The 21,251-nt window shown below is 46.2% G+C and overlaps 1 protein-coding gene across 2 annotated transcripts in view; it reads right to left on the bottom strand.

Annotated features, from left to right (window-relative positions):
• Positions 1-19,909, bottom strand: part of LOC120917521 (phosphomethylethanolamine N-methyltransferase-like) — a 38,883-nt gene extending 18,974 nt beyond the window's left edge. The window contains exons 1-5 of one of the 2 annotated variants that reach the window (XM_040328872.1): positions 19,810-19,909; positions 15,856-16,030; positions 9,593-9,748; positions 9,306-9,442; positions 3,027-3,166 (exon numbers count right to left, since the gene is read on the bottom strand). In XM_040328872.1, the coding sequence (XP_040184806.1) occupies positions 3,027-3,166; positions 9,306-9,442; positions 9,593-9,748; positions 15,856-16,030; positions 19,810-19,837 (636 nt within the window). In that variant the 5' untranslated portion in view covers positions 19,838-19,909. Of the gene's footprint in view, positions 1-3,026; positions 3,167-9,305; positions 9,443-9,592; positions 9,749-15,855; positions 16,031-19,497 lie in introns of both variants that reach the window. The other variant, XM_040328873.1, reaches the window with a different exon arrangement.
• Positions 19,910-21,251: the final 1,342 nt, after the last annotated feature.

The raw sequence follows: 21,251 nt of genomic DNA on the forward strand, positions 1-21,251 counted from the left end.
TCATGCAACTCTGTACCCAAGCAAAAATGTATATAATTTTTCTTCACACAAATAAAGCGTTCTTTTGGTGGTATTTGATCACCACTGTTTTTTTTTTTTTTTATTATTATTATTATTATTATATCAGCAAAAAAAGACTGAAAATTTAAAAAAATAAATAAATTTTACTTTCTGCTATAAAACACATCCAATAAAATAAAAAATGTATCCATAAATCTTGGCCAAAATGTATTCTGCTACATGTTTTTGGTGAAAAATCCCAATAAGTGTATATTGATTGGTTTGCGTGTCTACAAACTATGGAATAAATATAAATAAATATATATATATATATATATATATATACATACACACACTGTGGGGCATGTGTGTGTGTGTGTATATATATATATATATATATATATATATATATATATATACATACACACACTGTGGGGCAGATCCACAAAGCGAGTACGCCGGCGTACTTTCAAATTTCCCGCGTTGTATCTTTGTTTTGAATCCTCAAAACAAGATACGACGGCATCTGGGTTAGATCCGACAGGCGTACGTCTTCGTACGCCTTTGGATCTAAGATGCAATTCTTCGGCGTCCGCTGGGTGGCGTTCCCGTCGTAATCCACGTCGAGTATGCAAATGAGCTATTTCCGACGATCCACGAACGTACGAGCGGCCGTCGCATTCTTTTACGTCGTCTCTAGTGGGCTTTTTCCGGCGTATAGTTAAAGCTGCTGTTTGGTGTCGTACTCAATGTTAAGTATGGCCGTCGTTCCCGCGTATCATTTTTTTTTTCATTTGCATAAGTCGTCCGTGAATCGGGCTGGACGTAATTTACGTCCACGTCAAAACAATGACGTCCTTGCGACGTCATTTAGCACAATGCACGGCGGGAAATTTAGGGACGGCGCATGCGCAGTTCGTTCAGCGCGGGGACGCGCTTCATTTAAATGAAACACGCCCCCCTACTCGCCGATTTAAATTAGGCGCTGTTACGCCGCGAGAGATACACTACGCCGCCGTAATTTACGGCGCAAATTCTTCCAGGATTCAAACCAAAAAAAGTAAGTTATGGCGGCGTAGCGTATCTCAGATACGCTGCGTCGGGGCAGATCTTTGTGAATCTGCCCCTGTGTGTATATATATATATATATATATATATATATATATATATATATATATTTATTTATTTATTTTATACTAGTAATGGCAGTCACAAGCGACTTACAATGCGACTGCAATAGTGCAATCTGGCAATCTGGGGGGGGGGGTGGAAATGACAGTGACACCAATACAGTGATTAGAGCTAATATTAAACACTCTCACTGTACTAATGACACCGGCTGGGAATGGGTTAACATCTAGGGTGATCAAGGGGTTAAATAAGTGCCTAACAATGTGTAATGTTTGCTGATTTTTTACTAAGTGTCTTCATGTAACTATGAAACAGAGAGATTGTTCCCTCTGTACAGAGATCTGTGTTAACTGTCAACACAGTGATTGCACACAGCCAATCAGCAGGCCATGAATCATTGACCGGGACTTGCTGACAGACTCCCGCTGTGCACAATTAGCATGCATGCCCTAAACCCGGATCATCGTACGGGTACGTTGCTTTGCCTGCCAGGGACAGGCAGTCTCTGCAAGAGGTTGAAGAAAAGGATAGCAGGAGAGGGCAGAAAACTGGACAATTGACACATTGAGGTTTATTTACTAAAGCTGGAGCATGCAAACTCAGGCTCATTTCTGTATAGAAGCCAATCAGCTTCCAGGTTTTATTGCCAAAGCTTAACCTCCCTGGCGGTATGATTATGTCAGATTTTAGGTGCTGAAAGCGGTACCATTATATTGCATGGAAATTTGGCGTTTTATATTGTAGGCCTCACCTTGACACGATCGCAGGTATGTCTGCGGACATCGAGTCCACGGGACCCGTGGTCGGAGTCACAAAAATTGCGGCACATGTGCGCCACCCACACTGCCGCTTCTTAAAGGGGACGTATATATACGTCCTTGTGCCTGCCCGTGCCACTCTGCCGACATATAGCTGCGTGCGGCGGGCAGCATGTGGTTAAAAGTGCAAAATAAGAGTACAGGTTCACTTTAAGAGAGTCCTTGAAATACTGAAGCAGTGCGACTTTTCTTGTATCATATCATCATCAACATAAAGGGGTAGATTCAGAAAGATGTTACGCTGGCGTATCTATTGATACACCGCATAACTTCTAGGATGCTCCGGCGTATCTTTTTTCTGTATTCAGAAAACAAGATACGCCGGAATTTGGCTAAGATCCGACTGGCGTAAGTCTCTTACGCCGTCGTATCTTAGTTGCATATTTATGCTGGCCGCTAGGTGGCGCTTCCGTCGATGGAATATGCAAATTAGGTAGATACGCCGATTCAGAAACGTACGTCCGCCTGGCGCATTTTTTTTACGTTGTTTACGTTAGGCTTTTTCCGGCGTAAAGTTACCCCTGCTATATGAGGCGTATCCTGCGTTAAGTATGGACGTCGGGCCAGCGTCGAATTTTCTGTCGATTACCTCATTTGCGTAAGTCGTTCGCGAATAGGGCTGTGCGTAATTTACGTTCACGTCGAAAGCATTGGCTTTTTGCGGGTTCATTTGGAGCATAAGCACTGGGATACGTTCACGGACGGCGCATGCGCCGTTAGTCAAAAACGTAATTTACATAAAACACGCCCACCTCTTCACAATTTGAATTAGGCGCGCTTACGCCGGCAGATTTACGCTACGCTGCCGTAACTTAGGGCGCAGGTTCTTGGTGAATACAGAACCCGCCTCACTAAGTTACGGCGGCGTACTCCCGCACAAAGTTACGGTGGGCTATCTGAATCTAGCCCAAAATGTGTAATAATCACAAGAATTTATTGTTATGCAACACATAGAAAGCACCAATAATTGTCATACAAATGAAAGATTCAGGCAAAAAGGGGGATAGGCTGGTGTTCTGGAGAGCTTAGTGTTAATGACAGGTGTGGTGGAATAAAGCGTGTAAAACATCCACTCACCTTAATATATGTCTGCACAGACTTTGACATCACAATTTCAAAGCCGCGGTCTCCAGACTGTGTGGTGACAGATGTCATTAGATAGTTATACTGAGCAGGGGTACGATAAACCGTAGGGTTAAATGTTCGTTCAGCGTCCCCTATAAATGAAACATGTGATACTAGACTTCACACACAGCTCCAAAATAAATATTACAGAATATGTAAAGCGGACATTTCACATTCCTGATACAGTGGAACCTTGGAGTACGAGCAGAATCCCTTCCAGAATGCTTGTAATCCAAAGCCCTCGCATATGGGAGACTGCACACCGCAGAGGCTTGAATCCTGCTGATTGTGTGAGACAACACTCGCAAACTGCGGCAGGATTTTTTTTAAACAATAGTACCACATACTTGTATGTATCCTGTCCTCTTTGTATATCTTCCTTTGTGTGAAATCCCTGGTGTTCCTGCCAGTCCCTTTGCTGTCCTACTGATCACTCTAGGCATCACAGCCTGCTATCCTACAACGATCAGACTTTTCCTAACACCACCCAACAAACCCCCCCCCCCCCCCCCCCCGCACACAGCCATTCACTGGGAAGATCATTGTACTGCTGTTTCTCCTTCCCCAGCTTTCTATGTTCCTTATGCCGATGGAAACAGAGGAAATTTGATCAATTATAAACATTATGTATACACAACTGTTTTACCTTTCATTTATATTTTAAACTCAATGGGTTGTTTTACAAAGGTGAGGGTTTACATTCACTAATGTAAACTATAACTATACAATGAACCTAAAGGGGTTGTAAAGGTACAATTATTTTTTTCCTAAATAGTAGGGTTGTTCCGATACCGATACTAGTGCCGGTTTTGTACTCGCGCAAATGCTCCACCCGATACTTTTTTTTCCAGAGAGTGGCTGGAGAGGGGGCAGAGAGCGGAGCAGAGCAGTCCTCAAAGAGTAATCCAAGCCCCCCCCCCCCCCCCCGCTGTCTAGTTGATTAGCGCGGGGAATATTACAGCTTTCATTTGAATAGCTGTGTGTTCCCCGCCGCGCCTCTTGTTATATATATATCCCCTCCCCCTTGTCCGGGCACTTTGATAGACAGATCACCCATCCAATCCTGGGGTATTTGGCTTTCTCTTTGGGGACAAGGCTGCATTTGGGGACATGGCTGCATTTGTGGGGACATGGCTGCATTTGGGGACATGGCTGCATTTGTGGGGACATGGCTGCCTTTGTGGACATGGCTGCATTTGTGGGGACATGGCTGCCTTTGGGGACATGGCTGCATTTGGGGACAAGGCTGCATTTGTGGAGACATGGCTGCATTTGTGGGGACATGGCTGCCTTTGGGGACATGGCTGCATTTGGGGACATGGCTGCATTTGTGGGGACATGGCTGCCTTTGGGGACATGGCTGCATTTGTGGAGACATGGCTGCATTTGGGGACATGGCTGCATTTGGGGATATGGCTGCATTTGTGGGGACATGGCTGCCTTTGGGGACATGGCTGCATTTGTGGACAAGGCTGCATTTGGGGACGAGGCTGCATTTGTGGACAAGGCTGCATTTGGGGACGAGGCTGCATTTGTGGACAAGGCTGCATTTGGGGACAAGGCTGCATTTGTGGACAAGGCTGCATTTGTGGAGAAGGCTGCATTTGGGGACAAGGCTGCATTTGGGACAAGGCTGCATTTGTGGACAAGGCTGCATTTGTGGAGAAGGCTGCATTTGGGGACGAGGCTGCATTTGTGGACATGGCTGCATTGGGGACGAGGCTGCATTTGTGGACAAGGCTGCATTTGGGGACGAGGCTGCATTTGTGGACAAGGCTGCATTTGTGGACAAGGCTGCATTTGGGGACATGGCTGCATTTGGGGACACATGGCTGCATTTGGGGACACATGGCTGCATTTGGGGACACATTTAAAAAAAAGTATCGGTAATCGGTATCGGCGAGTACATGAAAAAAAGTACCGGTACTTGTACTCGGGCCTAAAAAAGTGGTATCGGGACAACCCTACTAAAAAGCTTCCTTTACCTTAGTGCAGTCCTCCTTCACTTACCTCATCCTTCCATTTTGCTTTTAAATGTCCTTATTTCTTCTGAGAAATCTTCACTTCCTGTTCTTCTGTCTGTAACTACACACAGTAATGCAAGGCTTTCTCTCTAGTGTGGAGTGTCATGCTCGCTCCCTCCCTTGGACTACAGGAGAGTCAGGACGCTCTCTATGTTGCAGATAGAGAAAGGGGTTGTGTGTTAGTCAGCTTCCTGACTCTCCTGTAGTCCAAGGGAGGGGGCGAGCAGGACACTCCACACCAGGGAGAAAGCCTTGCATTACTGTGTGGAGTTACAGACAGAAGAACCGGAAGTGAGCATTTCTCAGAAGAAATAAGGACATTTAAAAGCAAAATGGAAGGATGAGGTAAGTGAAGGAGGACTGACAAGGTAAAGGAAGCTATTTAGGAAAAAAATTGTACCTTTACAACCCCTTTAAAACCCTTTTAAACCACACTGCAGTTTGTAAAAAGAGGGAGAGAATTCAACACATGGATCATGGACATGTAATGTAAACTATAACTATACAATGAACCTAAAGGGGTTGTAAAGGTACAATTATTTTTTTCCTAAATAGTAGGGTTGTTCCGATACCGATACTAGTGCCGGTTTTGTACTCGCGCAAATGCTCCACCCGATACTTTTTTTTCCAGAGAGTGGCTGGAGAGGGGGCAGAGAGCGGAGCAGAGCAGTCCTCAAAGAGTAATCCAAGCCCCCCCCCCCCCCGCTGTCTAGTTGATTAGCGCGGGGAATATTACAGCTTTCATTTGAATAGCTGTGTGTTCCCCGCCGCGCCTCTTGTTATATATATATCCCCTCCCCCTTGTCCGGGCACTTTGATAGACAGATCACCCATCCAATCCTGGGGTATTTGGCTTTCTCTTTGGGGACAAGGCTGCATTTGGGGACATGGCTGCATTTGTGGGGACATGGCTGCATTTGGGGACATGGCTGCATTTGTGGGGACATGGCTGCCTTTGTGGACATGGCTGCATTTGTGGGGACATGGCTGCCTTTGGGGACATGGCTGCATTTGGGGACAAGGCTGCATTTGTGGAGACATGGCTGCATTTGTGGAGACATGGCTGCATTTGTGGGGACATGGCTGCCTTTGGGGACATGGCTGCATTTGGGGACATGGCTGCATTTGTGGGGACATGGCTGCCTTTGGGGACATGGCTGCATTTGTGGAGACATGGCTGCATTTGGGGACATGGCTGCATTTGGGGATATGGCTGCATTTGTGGGGACATGGCTGCCTTTGGGGACATGGCTGCATTTGTGGACAAGGCTGCATTTGGGGACGAGGCTGCATTTGTGGACAAGGCTGCATTTGGGGACGAGGCTGCATTTGTGGACAAGGCTGCATTTGGGGACAAGGCTGCATTTGTGGACAAGGCTGCATTTGTGGAGAAGGCTGCATTTGGGGACAAGGCTGCATTTGGGACAAGGCTGCATTTGTGGACAAGGCTGCATTTGTGGAGAAGGCTGCATTTGGGGACGAGGCTGCATTTGTGGACATGGCTGCATTTGGGGACGAGGCTGCATTTGTGGACATGGCTGCATTTGGGGACGAGGCTGCATTTGTGGACAAGGCTGCATTTGTGGACAAGGCTGCATTTGGGGACATGGCTGCATTTGGGGACACATGGCTGCATTTGGGGACACATGGCTGCATTTGGGGACACATTTAAAAAAAAGTATCGGTAATCGGTATCGGCGAGTACATGAAAAAAAGTACCGGTACTTGTACTCGGGCCTAAAAAAGTGGTATCGGGACAACCCTACTAAAAAGCTTCCTTTACCTTAGTGCAGTCCTCCTTCACTTACCTCATCCTTCCATTTTGCTTTTAAATGTCCTTATTTCTTCTGAGAAATCTTCACTTCCTGTTCTTCTGTCTGTAACTACACACAGTAATGCAAGGCTTTCTCTCTAGTGTGGAGTGTCATGCTCGCTCCCTCCCTTGGACTACAGGAGAGTCAGGACGCTCTCTATGTTGCAGATAGAGAAAGGGGTTGTGTGTTAGTCAGCTTCCTGACTCTCCTGTAGTCCAAGGGAGGGGGCGAGCAGGACACTCCACACCAGGGAGAAAGCCTTGCATTACTGTGTGGAGTTACAGACAGAAGAACCGGAAGTGAGCATTTCTCAGAAGAAATAAGGACATTTAAAAGCAAAATGGAAGGATGAGGTAAGTGAAGGAGGACTGACAAGGTAAAGGAAGCTATTTAGGAAAAAAATTGTACCTTTACAACCCCTTTAAAACCCTTTTAAACCACACTGCAGTTTGTAAAAAGAGGGAGAGAATTCAACACATGGATCATGGACATGGCAGCAGGGAGCAGGCTTGTCGAGAATCTTGTCAAGCTTTCTTTGCATTAGCACTGTCAAGACAAAATCTTGTCGTTCTCAAACGCGGTGACGTACAACACGTACGACGGCACTATAAAGGGGAAGTTCGATTCCACTGGCACAACCCTTGGGGCTGCTTTTGCTAATCTCATGTTACTGCGTGTTAAGTAAAAGTTTGGTAAGAGACAATTCGCGCTTTTCAGTCTGTGGAGATAGCACATCTTTCAGTCTGTGGAGATAGCACCGTCTCATACTTTATTCTGAGCATGCACAGGTTTCTAAGCATACACACGAACGTGTTTCTCGTCGTAAACCAGCCCGACGAGGAACACGACGAGGAAATTGAGACTCCCGACGAGAAAAAAAGAGAACTTGTTCTCTTTTTTTCTCGTAGAGATCCACAACAGTTTTCTCGATGAAAAACATACACACGACCATTTTCCTCGGCAAAAATGCTCTGCCACCAAGTTTCTTGATGGATTTTGTCGAGGAAAACGGTCGTGTGTACGAGGCCTTACTCCAGTAACTTTTCACTTATCCGGACATGTTTTGGAGACAGTGCAAGAGGAGGATTTGTGCATACAGGATCAAATGGCTTTTTTACACAATGCAGAGAATTAACCCCTTAGGTGAGTATAACAAGCATGCTTTAAGTTTACTGCATATACAGACATATTTAATTGTTGTGGGTTTAGTAACACTTTAAGTTACACTGTTATATTAACCACTTCCCGACGGCCGTACGACTATATACGGCTGCAGGGTGGTTCTACTTCTCTGGGGCGCCGTGTTTTTACGGCCGCCCCTTTCCGCGTTCCCCGCGCGCGCTCCCGAGCGTGCAGCGGGGAACTTCTGTTGGACACAGCCAATCACAGATCGCCGTGAACGGCCAATCGGAGTGGCCGTTTGCTAGGCAATCTGTGCGGCCAATGAGAGATGATCTCATATGTTTACATATGAGATCATTTCTCATTGCCGGCTCTCACAATGACAGCGTCCTGTCAGGGAGAGAGGAGACCGATCTGTGTCCCTTGTACATAGAGACACAGATCGGTCACCTCCCCCAGTCACCCCCCTTCCCCCACAGTTAGAACACTATATAGGGAATACATTTAACCCCTTCCTCACCCCCTAGTGTTAACCCCTTCCCTGCCAGTCACATTTATACAGTAATTAGTGCATATTTATAGCACTGATCGCAGTATAAATGTGAATGGTTCCAAAAATGTGTCAAAAGTGTCCGATGTGTCCGCCATAATGTCGCAGTCGCAATAAAAATCGCAGATAATAAAAAATAATAAAAAATAATAATTCTGTCCCTTATTTTGTAGGCGCTATAACTTTTGCGCAAACCAGTCGCTTATTGCGATTTTTTTTATTTTTTACTAAAAATATGTAGAATACGTATCGGCCTAGACTGAGGATAAAAAATAAATAAAAATTGAGCTATTTATTATAGCAACAAGTAAAAAATATTTTTTTTTTTTTCAAAATTGTCGCTCTATTTTTGTTTATAGCGCAAAAAATAAAAACCGCAGAGGTGATCAAATACCACCAAAAGAAAGCTCTATTTGTGGGAAAAAAAGGACGTCAATTTTGTTTGGTAGCCACGTCGCACGACCGCGCAATTGTCAGTTAAAGCGACGCAGTGCCGAATCGCAAAAAGTCCTCTGGGCAGGAAGGGGGTTTAAGTGCCCAGTAAGGAAGTGGTTAAAAAACACAATTCAATTGGCTGAACTACAATATTGTTTGTCTTATATTTTATAACATTTGGCTCACTGCTGGAGTTCTTTATATTAACTTTTGTTCAGCAATGCGATTAATCAGGACTGTAATAACTGTCAACGCAACTAAAAGCGTATAAATCTGTAATACTGACCTGACTGATAGAAACAGGACTCCCTAAAGAAGAGATAACCGCCAGGCTTCAGCCATCCCAACATCTTCTGTATCAGTGCCATTAGCTCAGTATCATTCAGATACATGAAGAGCCAATTGGAGAAGACAAAATCATAACTAAAATGATAAAGAACACATTTCACTGTGGTACTCTGTAATTAAACATCTTAGAAATAAAATAAATTTGATGTCTTAATTCAACTATTCAATTTTTTTTTCACAGTAAATGATATGCAAGTCGATGGGCACCCCAGAGCCCCGGCGTACCTGTTATCAGGCAATTCTAATTGTGCGACATCAGCCTGCAGGAAGGTGATGTTTCCACGGTAACCGTTGTCCGCTCGGTTTTTATCGAGAAAGTTCTGCATAAAATCCACAGCAGTGACTTGGTTAGCCAGCTTTGCTAGATGGCCGGTAAAACGTCTGAAAAAAAATATTTCAAATTAGCCGAGTTATTCTGGAAAGTCAGAAACAACAACTGCTATTACAGTGAGGGGAGAAAAGGTGGCATTTGACCCCTGCTGATTTTGTACGTTTGCCCACTGACAAAGAAATGATCAGTCTATCATTTAAATGGTAGGTTTATATTAACAGTGAGAGACAGAATAGCAACATAAATATCCAGAAAAACACATTTGGGAAAAAGTTATACATTGATTTGCATTTTAATGAGTGAAATAAGTATTTGATCCCCTATCGATCAGAAAGACTTCTGGCTCCCAGGTGTCTTTTATACAGGTAAGAAACTAAGATTAGGAGCACTCTCTTAACAGACTAATAGGTAGATTCACAAAGAGTTAGGCCGACTTATCAGTAGATAAGCCGACCTAACTCTGAATCTACGCCGCCGTATGTTTAAGCGTATGCTCAAACAGAGATACGCTTAAACAAAGCTAAGATAGGACGGCTTGCGCCGTTCTATCTTAGCTTGCAATTTTTCGTATGGCCGCTAGGTGGCGCTTCCATTGCGGCCGGCGTAGATTATGTAAATTAGCTTTTACGCCAATTCCCGACCGTACACCAGCCCACCGCAGTCTAATTACGTTGTTTCCGTAAGGCCTTATGAGGTGGAATAACAATGTTAAAGTATGGCCGCTGTTCCCGCCGCGAGGTTCGAATTTTTTACGTCGTTTGCGTAAGTCGTCCACGAATCGGGAGTTACGTCGTTTACGTCCACGCCAAAATCAATAGGCCCGTACGGCGTATTTAGCCGCAATGCGCCCTGGGAAATGTAGTCGCCCGGCGCATGCGCAGTGTAAAAAAACGTCAAAAAACGTGAGGTCAAGCCTCATTTCAATACAACACGCCCCCCTCCAACCAATTTGAATTAGGTGCCCTTACGCCCGCTCGTTTGAGGCTACGCCGCCGTAGATTAGCAGGTAAGAAGATTGAAAATCAATACTAGCCTAGCTAATTTACGGCGGCGTAGCCTAAACAGGCTACGCTACGCCGTCCTAAAGATATTCCTGTGTTCCTGAATCTACCTATAAATGACTAAGCACTGAACCAGTGTGAAACGCGTATGCTGCTCCTTTTCCCGATTTTTTGGCTGTATTCTGTGATGCATTTCTATTGATTTTACCAATAAAGACAACTCAAGAAGTTCTTTTGGAGTGCGGCTGTCCATCCCTTTTATTTCCACAATTTGCCTAGTGCATTGCCAGCACCCATGGTTTCCTGAGAAGTTCCTAATTGCTTATTAGACCCACCTGGAGCGGTGACTCCCTTCCCCTCTTAACAGGAGTGCTCCTAATCTCAGCTTGTTACCTGTATAAAAGACACCTGTCCACAGAAGCATCAATCAGATTCCAATCTCTCCACCATGGCCAAGACCGAAGAGCTGTCCAAGGATGTCAGGGACAAGATTGTAGACCTACACAAGGCTGGAATGGGCTACAAGACCATCGCCAAGCAGCTTGGCGAGGGGGTGACAGTTGGTGCAATTATTTGCAAATGGAGGAAACACAAAATAACTGTCAATCTCCCTCAGTCTGGGGCTCCATGCAAGATCTCATCTTGTAGAGTTTCAATGATCATGAGAACGGTGAGGAATCAGCCAAGAACTACATGGGAGAATCCTGTCAATGATCTCAAGGCAGCTGGGACCATAGTCACTAAGAAAACAATTGGTAACACATTGGCCCGGATTCAGAAAGACTTACGCCAAAGTATCTACTGATACGCTGCGTAAGTGCACGGATGCGCCGTCTTTCCTATGCACCTAAGGCCCCGTACACATGGTCGGTTCGGTCTGATGAGAATTCTCATCGGACCGAAGTTCATTTTCATCGGACCAAACCGACCGTGTGTATAGGCTATCGGTCTGGTTTCCTTCAGTCCAAAATTTCTAAGCATGCTTCAAAACCTAACCGATGGACCGCTGCCCGATCGGACCAAACTGATGGTTAGTACAGAAAAGCATCGGTTCAAAACCCGCGCATGCTCAGAATCAAGTCGACGCATGCTTGGAAGCATTGAACTTCGTTTTTCTCTGAACGTCGTGTGTTTTACATCACCGCGTTCTGACCCGATGGGTTTTTGAACTGATGGTGTGTACGCACATCAGGCCGTACGGCCACTTCAGAGGTGAACCGATGAAAACGGTCCGACGGGCCAGTCTCATCGGTTTGGTCCGACCCTGTGTACAAGGCCTTATTCTGCAAGTAAGATACGCCTGAATTTTGGCTTCCTACGCCGTTGTATCTTGGGCGCATATTTACGCTGGCGGCAAGGGGCGCTTCTATTGATTTACACGTCGAATATGTAAATGACCTAGATATAATTTTGCCCCTGTACAAATCATTAGTAAGACCTCATCTGGAATATGCAGTTCAGTTTTGGGCACCAGTTCTCAAGAAGGATATTGGGGAACTGGAGAATGTGCAGAGAAGGGCAACCAAACTGATAAGAGGCATGGAGGAGCTCAGCTATGAGGAAAGATTAGAGGAACTGAATTTATTCACTCTTGAGAAGAGGAGAATAAGGGGGGATATGATCAACATGTACAAATATATAAGAGGTCCATACAGTGAACTTGGTGTTGAGTTATTCACTTTACGGTCAACACTGAGGACAAGGGGGCACTCTTTACGTCTAGAGGAAAAGAGATTTCACCTCCAAATACGGAAAGGTTTTTTCACAGTAAGAGCTGTGAAAATGTGGAACAGACTCCCTCCAGAGGTGGTTCTGGCCAGCTCAGTAGATTGCTTTAAGAAAGGCCTGGATACTTTCCTAAATGTACAGAATATAACTGAGTACTAAGATTTGTAGGTAAAGTTGATCCAGGGTAAATCCGATTGCCTCTCGGGGGATCAGGAAGGAATTTTTTCCCCTGCTGTAGCAAATTGGATCATGCTCTGCTGGGGTTTTTTTTGCCTTCCTCTGGATCAACTGTGGGTATGGAGTTGGGTGTATAGGATTTTACTGTGTTTTTTATTTTTTATTTTTATTTTTTGTGGTTGAACTGGATGGACTTGTGTCTTTTTTCAACCTGACTAACTATGTAACTATGTATATGCCGATTCACGAACGTACTTGCGCCCGTCGCTGTAATCTACGCCGTTTACGTAAGGCGTACGTCCGGCGTAAAGTTATTCCACCATATAGGAGGCGCACGCCATGCAAAGGTATGGACGACGGAACAGCCGTCGTATTTTACGTCGTTTACGTAAGTCGTACGTGAATGGGGCTGGGCGTAGGTTACGTTCATTGTTCATAGGCATTGAGCCGTCATATCTTAGGGAGTATATGCGACGTGATTCTGAGCATGCGCACGCATTTGCGTGGGGTCACGCTTCATTTTAATAGATCACGCCCACTTACTTCCTACTTTGAATTAGGCGGGCTTACGCCGGCCAATTTACGTTACGCCGGCGCAGCAAAGGGAGCAAGTGCTTTGTGAATACTGTTCTTGCCTCTCTATGTTACGTCGGCTTGGCGCATATGAGATGCGCTACGCCGCTCTAAAGAAACGCCGCTCTACGTGAATCCGGGCCATTGTTTTTTTTTTTGCGAAAGGCAAATCCACTTTGCACTACAAGTGCACTTGGAAGTGCAGTCGGTGTAAATCTGAGGGGAAGATCTGAAATGAGGCGAAGCTCTGCTGATTTTATCATCCAATCATGTGCAAGCTAAAATGCTGTTTTTTATTTTCCTTGCATGTCCCCCTCGGATCTACAGCGACTGCACTTCCAAGTGCACTTTGCACTTGTAGTGCAAAGTTGATTTGCCTTTAGTAAATAACCCCCATTATGTAGTGAAGGACTGAAATTCTGCAGCGCCCGCAAGGTCCCCCTGCTCAAGAAAGCAGATGTACATGTTCATTAGCAAACTTCACATGTCCCCAGATCTCTCCATAAAGAGGACTTGTCATCCCTTATTTCTATTACAAGGAATATTTACATTGCTCATAATAGAAGTAAAAGTGATCCAAAAAAATTAAAAGGGACAGTGAAAAAAAAAAGAGATAAAAAGCTTTTAAGCGCCCCCATCCCTCCGTGGCATATGTACTTGGCACACGCATATGTAAATGATGTTCACACCACACATGTGAGGTATCGCTGCGAACATTAGAGCAAGAGCAATATTTCCTCTGTAACTCTAAACAGGTAAACTGTAAAAAAGTGTCGCCTATGGAGATTTTCAATTATCCATGTTGCCATTCCACAATTTTAAAGCGTGACATATTAGGTAACTATTTACTCGGCGTAACATCACCTTTTATATGTTCGGCCCCTTTCACACGGCCGGACCGTTCTGGTCCGCTTGTCAGTTTTGTCGGCGGACCTGAACGGCCGCTCCATGCAAGCCTATGGAGCGTCGGATGTCAGCGGTGACATATCCGCTGACATCCGACCCAATCTGCTATAATCAGACGTGTGGCGATACGTTGCCATTCATCCATGGCGTATCGGATCTGGTGAGATCTGATGAAAACGGACATGCTGTCCGTTTTCATCAGATCTCTCCATAGGAGACAGCGGCACTCGACAAGCCCCTCCCCGCTCAGTGAGCAGCGAGGGACCTGTCATCCGCCAGCTCAGCGGAGAGATCTCCCACTGAGCGTAGCGACGGAGTCCGCCTCGTCTGAATGAGGCCTACCCCATCATTAACCACTTCCCGACCGCCGCATGTAAATGTACGTCCACAGAATGGCACGTACAGGCAAATGGGCGTACATGTACGTCATTGCCTTCTAGCGGGTGGGGGGTCCGATCGTGACCCCCCCCCCCCGCTACATGCGGCGGTCGGATTCCCGCGGGGAGCGATCCGGGACGACGGCGCGGCTATTCGTTTATAGCCACTCCGTCGCGATCGCCCTCCGGAGCTGAAGAACGGGGAGAGCCGTATGTAAACACGGCTTCCCCGTGCTTCACTATGGCGCTGCATCGATTGAGTGATCCCTTATATAGGGAGACTCGATCGATGACCTCAGTCCTACAGCCACACCCCCCTAGAGTTGTAAACACACACTAAGTGAACACTAACTCCTACAGCGCCCCCTGTGGTTAACTCCCAAACAGCAACTGTCATTTTCACAATAAAGAATGCAATTTAAATGCATTTTTTGCTGTGAAAATGACAATGGTCCCAAAAATGTGTCAAAATTGTCCGAAGTGTCCGCCATAATGTCGCAGTCACGAAAAAAATCGCTGATCGCCGCCATTAGTAGTAAAAAAAAAAAATTAATAAAAATGCAATAAAACTATCCCCTATTTTGTAAACGCTATAAATTTTGCGCAAACCAATCGATAAACGCCTATTGTGATTTTTTTTACCAAAAATAGGTAGAAGAATACGTATCGGCCTAAACTGAGGAAAAAAAATGTTTTTATATATGTTTTTGGGGGATATTTATTATAGCAAAAAGTAAAAAATATTGATTTTTTTTCAAAATTGTCGCTCTATTTTTGTTTATAGCGCAAAAAATAAAAACCGCAGAGGTGATTAAATACCACCAAAAGAAAGCTCTATTTGTGGGGAAAAAAGGACACCAATTTTGTTTGGGAGCCACGTCGCACGACCGCGCAATTGTCTGTTAAAGCGACGCAGTGCCGAATCGCAAAACCTGGCCTGGGCATTTAGCTGCCTAAAGGTCCGGGGCTTAAGTGGTTAAACTATATTTTCTCCAGAAAACATTACGTTTGAAAAACCGCTGCGATAATGCTGTGTGATATAAAAAAAATTGCATTGATCACCATTTTATTCTGTAGGGTCTCTGCTATGTTTGGGTGTTCTAACAAATTTTCAAGCAAAAAATACAAATTTTTACAAAAAGTGCCAGAAAAGGCTTGGCCTTTAAGTGGATATTGTTCATGTTGATCTCCAAACATAGAAAACGTTCAAATGTATGACAGAGTAGCAGGGCATCACGAGGAGCAGAAACGAGTCTGTCTGTTGCGTGGAGAAGGAACCGGTTTTTGCAAAACATCTAAAAGTGCACAAAACCTGTAAGACTGCAAAGATTTGGGATTTGTCTGCTAGGAAGAACATTTAATCCGGTTTACTGAACTCTTTCAAGGAATCCTTACCCAATGCCAGCTCCAAGTTCTAACACATTTAATCCTTTTAAGGAAGGCAACAATGATATGATCTCCGGCTTCTCCTCCTTGGATAGGATTGTAGCACTTGAATCCAGCATCATCTCTTCCACCGTTGCATCGCGCGAGTGCTCCTCCCAAAACTGAGTCATCGTTTGTCTCACTTCTAAGAAGAGAATTGGAAAGGTTTAGTCAACTGTCCAACCCAACAGCGCAAATTTAATGTAGATCAAGGATCTGACAACCTGTAAATACAGTGGTCTTCAAAAGCAGACCCTAACATACTATTTCTTAACCACTTCCCGCCCGGTCAATAGTAAATTGACGTCCGGGAAGTGGTTCTGTAATCCTGACCAGACGTCTATTGACGTCCTGCAGGATTACATGCCGGCGAGCAGCACGGCGATTGGTGATGCGGGGTGTCAGTCTGACACCCTGCATCTCCGATCTCGGTAACGAGCCTCCGGCGGGGGCTCTTTACCACGTGATCAGCCGTGTCCAATCATGGCTGATCACGATGTAAACAGGAAGAGACGTTGATCGGCGCTTCCTCACTCGCGTCTGACAGACGCGAGTAGAGGAGAGCTGATCGGTGGCTCTCCTGACAGGGGGGTTCGCGCTGATTGTTTATCAGCGCAGCCCCCCTTTGGATGCCCACACTGGACCACCAGGGAGGACCCCCCGGTGCCCAATAGAAATAATAGGCAAAAAAAACAAGAACAATAAAAAAAAAAATCGAGCACAATTTTCTCGTCGAGATTCTCGTCGGCCTGTTTCCAGACAAGAAACCCGAGTGTGTATACTTACCTGTCGCCGTGGAAACACGCGTTTGCTCGAAATGACTTTGACCCATGAGCGGTAGCTTCCATGGCATCCCTAGTCCCATCACAGGTGACATCAGAAGTCCCATCACAGGTGACATCCCTAGTCCTATCACAGGTGACATTCCTAGTCCATCACAGGTGACATCCCTAGTCCATCACAGGTGACATCCCTAGTCTCATCACAGGTGACATCCCTAGTCCCATCACAGGTGACATCCCTAGTCCATCACAGGTGACATCCCTAGTCCCATCACAGGTGACATCCCTAGTCTCATCACAGGTGACATCCCTAGTCCCATCACAGGTGACATCCCTAGTCCATCACAGGTGACATCCCTAGTCCCATCACAGGTGACATCCCTAGTCCCATCACAGGTGACATCCCTAGTCCCATCACAGGTGACATTCCTAGTCCCATCACAGGTGACATCATAAGTCCCATCACAGGTGACATCCCTAGTCCCATCACAGGTGACATCCCTAGTCCCATCACAGGTGACATCATAAGTCCCATCACAGGTGACATTCCTAGTCCCATCACAGGTGACATTCCTAGTCCCATCACAGGTGACATCCCTAGTCCCATCACAGGTGACATCCCTAGTCCCATCACAGGTGACATCCCTAGTCCCATCACAGGTGACATCATAAGTCCCATCACAGGTGACATTCCTAGTCCCATCACAGGTGACATCATAAGTCCCATCACAGGTGACATCCCTAGTCCCATCACAGGTGACATCCCTAGTCCCATCACAGGTGACATTCCTAGTCCCATCACAGGTGACATCCCTAGTCCCATCACAGGTGACATCCCTAGTCCCATCACAGGTGACATCCCTAGTCCCATCACAGGTGACATTCCTAGTCCCATAACAGGTGACATCCCTAGTCCCATCACAGGTGACATCACTAGTCCCATCACAGGTCACAGCATAAGTCCCATCACAGGTGACATTCCTAGTCCCATCACAGGTGACATCCCTAGTCCCATCACAGGTGACATCACTAGTCCCATCACAGGTGACAGCATAAGTCCCATCACAGGTGACATCCCTAGTCCATCACAGGTGACATCCCTAGTCCATCACAGGTGACATCCCTAGTCCCATCACAGGTGACATCCCTAGTCCCATCACAGGTGACATCCCTAGTCCATCACAGGTGACATTCCTAGTCCCATCACAGGTGACATCCCAAGTCCCATCACAGGTGACATCCCTAGTCCCATCACAGGTGACATCCCTAGTCCCATCACAGGTGACATCATAAGTCCCATCACAGGTGACATCCCTAGTCCCATCACAGGTGACATCCCTAGTCCATCACAGGTGACATCCCTAGTCCCATCACAGGTGACATCCCTAGTCCATCACAGGTGACATTCCTAGTCCCATCACAGGTGACATCCCAAGTCCCATCACAGGTGACATCCCAAGTCCCATCACAGATGACATCCCTAGTCCCATCACAGGTGACATCATAAGTCCCATCACAGGTGACATCCCTAGTCCCATCACAGGTGACATCCCTAGTCCCATCACAGGTGACATCCCTAGTCCCATCACAGGTGACATCCCAAGTCCCATCACAGGTGACATCCCTAGTCCCATCACAGGTGACATCATAAGTCCCATCACAGGTGACATCCCTAGTCCCATCACAGGTGACATCCCTAGTCCCATCACAGGTGACATCCCTAGTCCCATCACAGGTGACATCCCTAGTCCCATCACAGGTGACATCCCTAGTCCCATCACAGGTGACATCCCTAGTCCCATCACAGGTGACATCCCTAGTCCCATCACAGGTGACATCATAAGTCCCATCACAGGTGACATCATAAGTCCCATCACAGGTGACATCCCTAGTCCCATCACAGGTGACATCATAAGTCCCATCACAGGTGACATCCCTAGTCCCATCACAGGTGACATCCCTAGTCCCATCACAGGTGACATCCCTAGTCCCATCACAGGTGACATCCCTAGTCCCATCACAGGTGACATCCCTAGTCCCATCACAGGTGACATCCCTAGTCCCATCACAGGTGACATCCCTAGTCCCATCACAGGTGACATCATAAGTCCCATCACAGGTGACATCATAAGTCCCATCACAGGTGACATCCCTAGTCCCATCACAGGTGACATCCCTAGTCCCATCACAGGTGACATCCCTAGTCCCATCACAGGTGACATCCCTAGTCCCATCACAGGTGACATCCCTAGTCCCATCACAGGTGACATCCCTAGTCCCATCACAGGTGACATCCCAAGTCCCATCACAGGTGACATCCCTAGTCCCATCACAGGTGACATCATAAGTCCCATCACAGGTGACATCCCTAGTCCCATCACAGGTGACATCCCTAGTCCCATCACAGGTGACATCCCTAGTCCCATCACAGGTGACATCCCTAGTCCATTACAGGTGACATCCCTAGTCCCATCACAGGTGACATCCCTAGTCCCATCACAGGTGACATCCCTAGTCCCATCACAGGTGACATCCCTAGTCCCATCACAGGTGACATCCCTAGTCCCATCACAGGTGACATCCCTAGTCCTATCACAGGTGACATCCCTAGTCCCATCACAGGTGACATCCCTAGTCCCATCACAGGTGACATCCCTAGTCCCATCACAGGTGACATCCCTAGTCCCATCACAGGTGACATCCCTAGTCCCATCACAGGTGACATCCCTAGTCCCATCACAGGTGACATCCCTAGTCCCATCACAGGTGACATCCCTAGTCCCATGATATACCTGTCACCCCCCTCCCCCCCAATACTGCGATCACTCACCATTCGCCATGGTTGTTGCTGCTGCAGTTTGCGACGTCAAACGTGAGAATCTTTCAAGTCAATCTCCTGTACACACTATATATAATAAACGCTCTCTCTCTATGTATATATATTACACTATATTATAAACTCTCTCTCTATATATATATCTCTATGTATATAAATAACACTATATAAAAGAATTCGCTAGGAGACCACTAAACACACGTCCCGGTGTCTATCCTATGACAGTGTGAATGGCCACCCTGGTACGACTGAAGCTCCTGCTGTATCTATTGTATCTCCTGCCCCGAGGCCTCATGGATCATATACCGGAGGAGAAGACACCCTCCGATCCCATCTATATATACGGGGAACGTGGACCACCTCTCTGCACACACAGCCGGCACACCGAGACGTCATGGGCATCGGACACGCTGATTAGCGGGCTCCGCCCCTCAAATTAATGATTGGAGGATAGGAGCTCAGAAGGCGGTAAGAAGCCAATGAGACAATAGCTGGGCGGAGTTATGCAGAGTGATTCGCTGGAGGGGTCATTCAGTTTAGCGGTGAGGGGGCGTGTACTGGATGTAGAAGTAGCAATGTGCCCGAGCGAGGGGCCCCGGTGTCAGAGAAATGCTGGAGTCCTACAGACACGTGATCACTCGGCTACATTACTATGTGTCACCATCTCTCTGCTTGTTTATTAAAGGACACGAATCTCCTCAGAGGAGCAGTGTCTCCATGTGAAAATCCCCAGAGCTGGATATCATTTATGTCCTGTACAATAAAAAGATAACTTTGTATCTCACATAATATTTGCACACAAAGGCATATTTTCAGAAAAAAACTCAAAATGAATTTTATTAAGTGCAAACACCGTAAAAAATACAAATTTTTGTAGCAAATAAAAGATGGGGTTGCATTGAGTAGATAGACACCAATACATTCAGATACAGTTACGCCGGCGTATCAGTAGATACGCCGTCGTAACTCTGAATCTACGCCATCGTAAATTTAAGCGTATTCTGGAAACCAGATACGCTTAAATTAGGCTAAGATACGAGCGGCGTAAGTCTCCTACGCCGTTGTATCTTAGGGTGCATATTTACGCTGGCCGCTAGGTGGCGCTTCCGTTTATTTTGGCGTAGAATATGCAAATGAGCAAGATACGCCGATTCACGAAGGTACGTGCCCCCATCGCAATTAGTTACGTAAGAGATACGCCGGCGTAAATATAAAGCTGCTCTCTAGGTGGCGCAGCCCATGCAAGGTATGGACGTCGGAACAGGTCTATCTTTTTACGTCGTTTGCGTAAGTCGTGTGCGAATAGGGCTGTGCGTAAGTTACGTCACGTCGTAGGCAGTGTTCGACGTATCTTAGGCATTCTATCCGACGCATGCGCACTGGGATTCTTTCTTGAAAGGCGCATTTGAATAAAACACGCCCCCCTGTTGCACATTTGAATTAGGCGCGCTTAGGCCGGCCCATTTACGCTACGCCGCCGTAACTTAAGAGGCAAGTGCTTTGTGAATACAGCACTTGCCTCTCTGACTTACGGCGGCGTAGCGTATATGCGATACGCTATGCCACCTCAAAGTTATGCCAGTCTTACTGAATCTGGCTACAAGCATGCCAACATAAAACTGCCCACAACCGTGATATCGCAGAACATAACAGTGCCCAAAAAACTCCATAGGCAACAATTCACTAGCCTTTACAGCTCATCAGTTTAGAGATATCTGGGAACACTGGTGCTAGAAATATTCTTCTCA

This window comes from Rana temporaria, chromosome 11, assembly GCF_905171775.1.
Source record: "Rana temporaria chromosome 11, aRanTem1.1, whole genome shotgun sequence".
Classification (NCBI taxonomy): domain Eukaryota; kingdom Metazoa; phylum Chordata; class Amphibia; order Anura; family Ranidae; genus Rana; species Rana temporaria.